The sequence below is a fragment of the Meleagris gallopavo genome, chromosome 9 (assembly GCF_905368555.1).
Source record: "Meleagris gallopavo chromosome 9, MGAL_WU_HG_1.1, whole genome shotgun sequence".
Lineage (NCBI taxonomy): Eukaryota > Metazoa > Chordata > Aves > Galliformes > Phasianidae > Meleagris > Meleagris gallopavo.
The window spans coordinates 12,466,676-12,476,736 of NC_139412.1; the positions used below are offsets into that span (position 1 = coordinate 12,466,676).

Here is a 10,061-nt window from a genome sequence, read left to right on the forward strand (position 1 = left end):
TACACACCTCCACCTAGCTTCTAGATTTACCCAGACTTTAAATACATTCAGTTTTGATAACTGCAGTTCTTTACTTCAGAATTCTTTGGCTTGTTTGCCAGAAGCAAATAGGTCAGAGCCTCCAACCTGAACATGGATTTCCCTGAAGCTCTGAAAGGAGTGCAATATGCACTTCATCACAGAACAATTCCATGAATGGATTTTTGGACCTTACACCCTGAATCTCTAAGCTAGACTCCATCTTAAGTAAAAATCACTACAGATTTTGGTGTTATGCTATTATTACTACTACTAAACTAAGACAACGCAAGTAGGCTGCTGAATTGTAAATACAAAGGGCAGCGTATTGCTGCTCAAAGCCAGAACACACTACTCCAATGAAGATGCACTGCAGTCTTAAAATCTTTTTGTTTTCCCAAACATAAAACCTGACAGATAAGACACAAAATTCTGAGCACAAGAACCATGCAGTGTATGCGGTGGCATCAGGCTGACCGTATAGTCTGGACTGCTAGCATATGCTACTTTAGTCTGCTTGATTAGATTCAGAGAAACAGAGCTCTCTGCTTTGCTGACCTCCGCTCCCCGTTCTCGTGTACACTGGCAGCTTCCTCGCAATTTCAGCAAGAATTTGCCTCTGCACCTCAGGCCTTTCTTCATTTTCATAGCGTTCTTTGTCAGCGTAGGACATGTGGTACTGGAAGCAGAAGTCATGAGAGAAGCAGTTACTCATGGGGAGTGGAGACAGTTTCTCAAATACAGGCAAGACTAGAAACATTTTATCTCCCACTTCTTCTAACAAGATTACTCTAATGGGAAAAGATGTGAGAAATAAGGGATGGACAGGCAGGCAGCACACTGCGCAATGCACCCAAAAGAATTGGAGAAGTGAAATTAAGATCACAAAACAACACATTCGGAACTGCTACCACTGCTGCTGCTTCAGACTACCTTTTTTCATGAATAACATTAATAACAGTGAAAAGGACATCTTAAGCACTCTCCTTATGAGCAAGAACCCGTCCCCACCTATAGTTTCCTATTGCTAACACTGGAATTACATTCTTGTGATTTGGATTGGATTACAGTGACGTATATTGGAAGTGCTGCACAAACAGCACCCTATTCTATTGCTCTAGTAACAGAGCAGTAATAGAACAGACACGGTAATAACCGTGTCTGATTTAAATCATGCTCTGTGGGTTGTCAAAGGATTCTCAGAACAGTAAAGGACTAGGTCTTCAGGTCACTTTAGGTCCCTTTCCATCTCCTCAGCAAAACCAACCAGTTGTGCAGCTCAATTTGACTGAAGGATTTTTGATTTTTCTTTAGCATCCTGCTTTCACTCTGCAATGAACGGGAAGTGCTGAGATTCTTACCTTTTTGCCTGGCTGAACCGGGAGAGTAAAAATAGACTTCCAATATGTCCACACAAAGAGCACAAAGAGAATATGGAATATTATAAGATAGGCCACTAAAACAAAAAACAAAACAAAACAAAAAAAAAAAACAAGAGTAGAACAGTGACTTCGCAAAAGTTTTGCTTATGATGGGCATAATTCCAATCTTTCACAACAGTGACAGAAAAATGGGGAAACAAGGAAGATTTCTACTAGCAGCCAGTATTAGAACACAGCTAAACCTTAGGGTCAGGAGGACAGCAGAATTTCAGGGAGCTGCAGCTGTAGCTAGGAATTACCCAACACACACACTTCCCCATCTTCACCCAAGCCACTTGTATGAATGAGGAACAAGAGATGAAAGAGGAACGGGAGATCACCCTGCAGGGCACAGCAGACCTGGCTGCTGCTGAGCAGCACAGAATCTCCAGGTCTGGGGTTTGGCTGCATGGAACACGCTTCCAACCACAGAACTATTACTGCAGTGCAATGCTCCCCCATGTGATGTATTTTTCACCACCTAGGACATTTGAAAAAAACTCTAGCAGAGCTTTTCATCATCAGAAAAATCAGATCTCTTATTAACATTCTTTAGATTTGCCACAGTTGATATAATAAAACAAAACAGGAAAGCACCCCTCAAAGTAAGGAGGAGTAATCTTGTGATTACTGAGAAAGCACAGTAGGCTGCTGGATGAAACGTGGAACCCAGCATGACCCCAAGCAATCTTATCTTAATATACAAACTTGATTGCAAAGCCTTTGGATGCCCGAGGCATAGGGTGGTGCAGAAAGTCAAAGTAGAGCAATCCTTCAGCTACACAAACTGTTCAATTATTTCTTTAATACTGAAGGCTAACTAAAACACATCAGTTAGAAGACAGTTTTAGTTAGACATGCTATATAATCACATCATCTCCATTTTATCTCCTTCACTTAACCTTCAAATTCTAGCAAATTAAGATTGAAAACAACTACATCTAAAAAGAGAAGTCTACATGCAAGCACTTCCAGCTACACAGACTGACTGAAAATGCAATTTGTATACAAAGGCCAAAGACAGCTTTGAGAGTTTCTCACAGTGACGTGCTGGGATGTGGAACTGATCTCACGAATCAACGACAGCTCATTACTCTGAGATGCAATCCTCATCCCACACGCAGATGGAGCTCAGTTGATTTAAATCAATATTTAAGAAGAGAAATCTTGCAACTGTTTAGTGGTGTCGATCAAGCAGCATAGCACCCGTCACAGGAAGCTGGCCTGGAGATGTGCGACTATACCTGGCAATGACTGCTTTCTGCTGGATGATCATTAACACCGTGCCTTTCAAAGTTCCTCTATGACTATTTCAAATACTGGGACATCTCTCAAGTGAAAACAAAAAAGAGTGAAAGGGAGGGATTGCAGCCTTTTCATGTCGTTGTTCGTATACTGAGACTGAACAGGGGCACCTCCCACTGCATACTGAAGTTACAGCACAATGATGTGCAACTACAGGCAGGGAACACTACAAAAGCATTTTAAACTTGAAAACCATTGCTGGGTGCTCTGTTTGGCACTGTAACTGCAACATTCATGGTTTGTTGGGGTTTTTTTGTTTGTTTGTTTGTTTTTACACGAAGACAGAACACGCATACCTTTTTCTGCAGGGTTGCTGAGAGTCACTGAAAAAGAAAAAAACATATGTTTACAGAGCAAATAGGAATCTCAGGAATGTTTGTGCCAAATGATGTTTCTAATTTTAAATATGCTTGTTTTAGAAAAAAAAACAACAACAAACAGTTCCATTTCAACACAGCAGACAAGAAAAGTCTCACACTGAAAGTGTCCCTAACAATTCTTTGTTTACTCACAAATGACACCCACAAGATGTTTCAATCACTGTTACCTATGCTTGTTCCCTTGTAATAAAATAGATATATATATTTTGCATATATGGTGCCCTGCTGCTGACCAGATTAGCAGGTTCTTCCAGCACCTGCCCAACCTGCACCTTTAGGTGTGCCCTTATCAGCCTCTTCCTGCTAGCCTCGATCCATCACAGTAAGCCATGCCCCACTCAGTTCTGCATGAGCATAAATAAAAATGAGAAACTGCTCTGTCTCTGTTCAGTCAGCAGAGATGGAAAGACGGATGCCCTATAATGACACACAACCATTTCTATCACCCCTACTAATAGACATTTCACAACCCCTCCTCTCTTGGCTGCAATCCTGACAGTCCCTGCTAGCAGAATTACCTGGAGCAAGCAGCTGTCTGTGCTGCACAGCGCCTACCAACACCAGTGGCCTTCTGGTGGGTCACTGTCCAAACTGAATAAAAAAGATATGGCTGTGGTGGCCACAGTGATCTTACAGAAGGAGCAAAAGGTCACCTTGCTGAACAACTCATTGACTGACAGCCCTTTCCTGGGCTGAGCTTTCACTCAGATCTCACCAAGCTGGAAGTGATGGAGGATCACAGCCTTGGCTAACAAAAGTAGCTTTTCTCAAAACCGTGCTAATAACAATTCTGATCTGCAAGCTCTTTAACACATGAAAGTGTAAATGAAAAGAAACAAAATATTTGCTGTGTCACTGTGCACCGCATTACAGACCATCAAGATGCCTAGAAAACTTTAGTATTTCCTTTCACTTGTTGCAAATCAGCCTCTGAAATGCACATCAGCTTTTCATAAACACTGCTTTGTTCCCTCCTGCAATCCATGTTGTAATAGCTACATAGCCTTCCTAATTTGCTCAAGAAAAGAGCAAACTCCAACGCAAAGACTGCATACAAGTTTTTATCCCAGGTTCTTGCTCTCACTGGTGCAGCAACCACCAACCTGGCACAGAACCACAGTCCCCTCTGGAGTGTCAGCTGTTGCCCACATCAGTGGCTGAAGTTCCAATCCCAGTACTATGAGCTACCTCAGGACAAAGAATAATAGAATTGCTTGAGTTGGAAGGGAGCCCTAAAGGTCACCAGTCCAACATCTCTGCAATGAGCAGGGACACCTACAGCTCCATCAGGTGCTCAGAGCCCATCCAGCCTGACCTTGAGTGTCTCCAGTGATGCGGTCCCACCACCTCTCTGGGCAATCTGTGCCAGTGCCTCACTGCTCTTATTGTAAAAAATCTCTTTCTTATATCCAGTCTAAATCTCCCTTCTTTTAGTTTGAAACCATTTCCCCTTGTCCAATTACAAGAGACCCTGCTAACGAGTCTGTCCCCTTCTTTCTTAAAGCCCCCATTTAAATACATCACCCCACACTGTTTCCAGCCCTGAGCACAACTAAAGATAAAGATCAAAAATTAAAACCGCGTGGCTACTATTTGCATGCCTGCAACTGCTAAAACAGCAACACATGGTGTTCAGAACTTGGACAAGAAAGGAAGTCCTGAGCACCGATTTTCAGGTATCTGTACATGCCAAGAATCAAGGTTTGATTCCTAAAAGACTTCATTTACTCTTTTTGACTTCTGCAGAGATTACATCTGCATGTGCAAACGAAATGCCTGAGACAGAATGACGAGGCAAAAGCAGATAAGTGAGGGCAGAGCAGCGGCTGTAAGATGTGACCCCAAGCCGCACGCTGGGCTCCTGCCAGCCTAATGCGTATCTGCAGAATAACACAATCCCAATCCAAATCCCATCTAATTCAGCAGAGCCTTTTCTGCCAGCTGCACTGCGACCCAGAGTCAAGCAGTGTTAAGCACTACTGCACTTCCACAGCACTGCAAGCAGAACACATTTCAAAAGACCAGCAGCTTTTCTGATTTGTTTGTCCCACAGCCTGGCCAGCAGCTGCAGAGCTGCTGGGTACCTCCAGGCGTCTGGGGGTTCCACGTGGATTTGGAAAGAAACTGCCAGCAATTGCAGAGATGCAATGGAATATCACAGAGCACTGGGGGCTCTCGCTTTGCCACACGCTGAGATGGATCACAGAAGCTCTCCGCCCCAAGAAGAAATAGGGTTGCCAAAGCAGTAAGGGCTAACGGCCTTATGGTGTAAGCCTGCTGTGCAACGCCGGAAGACGACACATCACACCTCACGCTGTTGCTCTGGGAACCGGCGCCCGTATTTACAGGACTGACGGACCGACAGAGCGCCGCCCGTCCTGCTGCTAACAGCCAGGCTGCCGCGGGCGCGCAGAGGCCGCAGGGCGCCCTCCCTCCGTGCGGGACGGCCGCAGCGTGGCGCCCTTCGCTCTACGCCCGGTGCCCGCAGCCCGAGCTGCGCCGCGCGGCCGGCGCCCACACCTGCTGCTGCTGCTGCCGCGCGGCTCAAAGCGAATACAGAAGAGGAGAAAAGCCAAGCGTTTCGCCTGGGCTCCGCGCTGACCCGCCCCGCCCCGCCCCGCCCGCGGCACCTGCACGGAGGTACCGGGCGACTGAGCCCGAGGCCCGGCGCGGCCGCGCTCCCCCCTCCTCCCGCCTCACGACCCGCCCCTCACTCAGGCACAGCTCGCAGACGTAGGCGTAGTAAGACCAGAGGACGACGAGGGTGATGATGAGGACGGGCACCCAGGCGAACGCCCGCTGGCAGCAGCGCAGCCCCCGCGACAGGGCCATCCTCGGCCCGCCCGCAGCGGGCACCGGCAGCGCGGCGGCGCTCGGAGCTCGGCTGAGCGGCCTGGCGGCGGGCGGGCGGGCGGGATTGGGCGCGGCGCGGCGCTATGGCGCCCCCTGTCGGCAGGAGCGGGCAGCGAGCGGAGTGCCACGGGGCCTCCTCAGGAACGAGCCCGCGCCTGACGCAGCCTCATCTGTCTGTAGAGAACAGCTTCCCCACCGCCCTGCGGGGCCCAGTCATGCGGTACCAGTTGCAGTACCTACTTTCTTGCTTAATTCAAGCCCTTCCGAGCACTCAGACTCAATACCAGTGCCCGGCCCGCCCGTGGAACGGAGCCGGCATGCCTCTACAACCTGCTGACATTGGCATTGGATGTAAAAAACAAAAGCGCTGCTCCTCTCCCCAGGCCTGCTGCACAACCACCTCTTCACTCCCTTAGGATTCCTTGTCATTTCCATATTCAGTATGTGTTCTGAATTCATGCTTCAATTAATTAAACTCACTATATTGCCCCCATTAAGGAAATTAGTTTTTCTACCAAGAGAGATTGATCTAACAGAACGTACCCCACCTAAAGCCCTGGTGTAATCTGCCACATTTTCCAATCACCTCTTTTTTCCTTTTTCCCTCTGAAGTTTTTCTGTGACTCTGTCTTTTTGCTGATATTGTACTACCCTCACCAGATTTCCCCTCTTTTCAAGCATGGGCACTACATTTACCATTCTCCTTCCAAAATCCATGTTTAATTATCAACTACAAATCCTTGGATCACATCTAGAATTACAAACATTTATTTTCAACATTTTAAGATGGAGATGATCTACAACCTCCAATTTGGTCAGTTAATTTGTTCAGTATCACAGACTCATAGACTCATCAAGGTGGGAAAGACCGTTAACATCACCCAGTCCAACCAAAAGCCCGTGCCTGTGGCTGCACTAGACCATGTCCCTCAATGCCACACCTCCATGCTTCTTGAACACCTCCAGGGATGGTGATTCCACCACCTCCCTGGGCAGCCTGTTCCATTATCTCACCTCTCTTTCTGAGAAGGTTTTCCTAATATCCAACCTGAACCTCCCAAGAAGCAAAGTGACAGCTGCCTTAACCTCCTCTACCCCACTCACAGACTCTATGACCACTATCCTTATCTAATCCAGGCTATTAAACTTCTCTTTTAATACAAAACCTGAACTTTTCAGTATGTGTTCAAACTTTCAGGGTGTGGACCAGCCTTTTGGAAAGTCCCTACTGTAGCAAAAGTTATTTGGAGAGATCATAATGTACACTGGTCTGAGCTGCCTGAAGTGCACCAAATTTCAGATATCCAACAGACTAAGGTGTGAGACCTAAGTAAAGTCAGTGGAAAGATAAATTTCTTCTTCCAGGGCACTTGGGAGGGGAATCAGGACACATACATGAGATGTTGCCCCACCCTGAAGACACTCAAGGTCAGGCTGGATGGGCTCTGAGCACCTGCTGGAGCTGTGGGTGTCCCTGCTCATTGGAGTGGGGTTGAACTGATGGCCTGCAAGGATCCATTCCAACTCAAATGGTTCTATAATTCTGTGTTCTGAAGACTCTAAGTTGGAAGATATGAATATCCCCTTGCTTCCTCCTTGTCCACACTACATAGAGTTGAGAAGCCAGCTTTAAGCCAGCTTTTAAAAAAAAAAAAAAAAAAAAAAAAAACAACTAAGGGAAAGTTTAGGTTAGATATTAGGAAGAAGTTTTTCCACTCGGGGGTGATGACATGCTGGAACAGGTTGCCCAAGGAGGTTGTGGATGCCCTATCCCGGGGGCATTCAAGGCCAGGCTGGAGGTGGCTCTGGCCACCACTGGTCTGGTGGCTGGCAACCCTGCACATAGCAGGGGTGTTGAAACTAGATGAGAATTCTTGTCCTTTTCAACCTAGGCCATTCTATGATTCCACGATTTTAACCAGCCATATATTTTAACAAAAGTAAGATTTAAAAAGTTTTTGTGAGCTAAATCCCTACCTGAGGTGATGCGCAGAATCTTTCTTCCTAAAATTTCAGAACTACTGATCACAAAGACAGGAGCACAGCACATCCATGGTACATTTTTCATGCATGTTTGTTTATAGAGCAGGAAGGCAACCTCTCCAACAGATAGCAGTGGAACTCTGTAAAAGGGAGTAGACATTTTCAGATAATACCTCTGTAAATAAAGTTAAGACTGTTTTTTTTGTTCCACATCCAGTTTTTCCTATGTGTTCTAAGATCCACATGGATTGTCTTCAAAATTCTTTTGTTTCATTGGGTTCCAGGGGAGACTTAGTCATATAAACACAAGCTCATCTGAGGTAAGAAATTCCCAAATAAAGCTCTCTCAAACAAAATAATCATGCGATCTTCAAATCAGGCAATTCTTATAATGTATTTTTTGCACGTGTGGTTCAAAAAGTAGCTCCCCACTTGAAATTTCTAGCTGGATTTAGCTGTAAGTGGTATAAGGTACCTTGAGTCCTTTTCGGAAATCAACACTACAGATGTTATTCCACATAAACATTGAACGTGAAGTTGAGCTACAGCCAATTTTATAAAGCAAAGAAAGTTCTCTTTGGATGCCCAGTATAACTATGCTCCATAGCAACTGAAGCAGTTGCAAATAGTTCAGCTTAAGAGAGTGGCTTAGGAAAACATGGGATTATCCTAAGTAATCTCTGTAAGGATTCATTCTGACCAGGAGCGTTTTTTTCTGATAACACACATCACACAACCCTGAAACAGAGCAGGAAAAACTTCAGAGCTCAGAAAGCTGTGATTTCATCCACATGCATAACTAGACTATTGAAAACCACTATCAAAAACTAATTACTAAGTAAAGAAGATGAAACAAGTAAGTATAGCAGCTTTAGGGCAATTTAAATAAGTCTCATGACTTCCGGCTTTTTCTCAAAAAAGAAAACCATAACTTTTTTGGGTGCTCAAAGAAAGGGTGTGGTGGTGACTCAGCAGTGCCACTGCCCACGGCAGGCACCAGGAAATGTGCCCTTACAAAGGCCTGCAGTTCTCAGACCAGAATAAGACTGATACCAGCTAAAACAGCACTGGCTTTGTCATTGGTCAAAAAACTCCAAATCTAAAATACATTAGGAAAACATACAAAATCAGGAAACAAATGCCAGTTTTTTATGACTTACCTATCACAGAAAATTCTAAAGGATCACACCCACCAATTTCACCAAAATGCTGCCATTCGTATGAGAAAAAGCTCTAAGAAAACCACGTATGGTAGAAAACCCTTAATTGTTTTGCCCTTTAGAAAATCACGATTATAATGTAATATAGCTTATATTCCCAGTGTTGGACATGAAATCAAGCACAAACTGCAGCAGGCATTTCAAAATGATTCTCAACTCCAGAAAATCAAAGCTGATAAGTGACTTTCACTACTTCTGACTTCAAAATCTTGCATAAGCTCGTAATATATGTAAGCCCTGAAGGTATGGGGAAAGACAGCTTAAAAAGCAGTTACAAATAAAAGTAAGGCAAGCCTAGTGTAGATCTCACTTTTTCAGACTGGTTTGCGTGTGAAGTAAAAGCAGATTTTTTTTTATTGTCAGACATTTATGTGCAGGTATACCACCCTCTGCTTATCAGTGATAGGGATATCCAAGAATTTGGGATAATCCATGAACCAAAGACAACCCTGGGTGTCTGCTGAGAGTCCTGCATTGCCACCTCTCCTGGGGATCTGAAGAAGACTTGGGGGCCCCAAAGCTGCCCCATTTTATCACTTACTGTAGGAAAACACAGCAGCAATCCTTACCTTGACTGTAGCTTGGACTATCATGTGGAGTACTTGTAGGTACCTAGATAGTTCTTACAATGAGCACTGCATCCAGTCTGATCAGATTAGGGCTTTAAGAACATAGAACTCAGCTCCAGCAGAATAGTTAGAGTACGATTTTTCAGAAGAATGGAAATAAAACACTGATTACAGACAAAAAAAACCAAAAACCCCAATCCAAACAGTTGGTCCAGAGCCGGGCCATACCAAGCTCTGTGGTTACCATTTTATACCCTGGCTGTCATCTGGACTGCTGTGTGTAGTGCTGCAGCATGACCCACAGCTCACACT

At 45.0% G+C, this 10,061-nt stretch overlaps 1 protein-coding gene across 2 annotated transcripts in view; it reads right to left on the bottom strand.

Moving 5' to 3' along the window:
• Positions 1-8,135, bottom strand: part of ZDHHC15 (zDHHC palmitoyltransferase 15) — a 30,301-nt gene extending 22,166 nt beyond the window's left edge. Inside the window, exons 1-4 of one of the 2 annotated variants that reach the window (XM_085230930.1) lie at positions 7,955-8,135; positions 3,041-3,067; positions 1,380-1,474; positions 577-697 (exon numbers count right to left, since the gene is read on the bottom strand). In XM_085230930.1, coding sequence (XP_085087056.1) covers positions 577-697; positions 1,380-1,474; positions 3,041-3,067; positions 7,955-8,120 — 409 coding nt within the window. In that variant the 5' untranslated portion in view covers positions 8,121-8,135. Of the gene's footprint in view, positions 1-576; positions 698-1,379; positions 1,475-3,040; positions 3,068-5,838; positions 6,040-7,954 lie in introns of those variants that run through there. The other variant, XM_085230931.1, reaches the window with a different exon arrangement.
• Between the last annotated feature and the right edge of the window lie 1,926 nt (positions 8,136-10,061).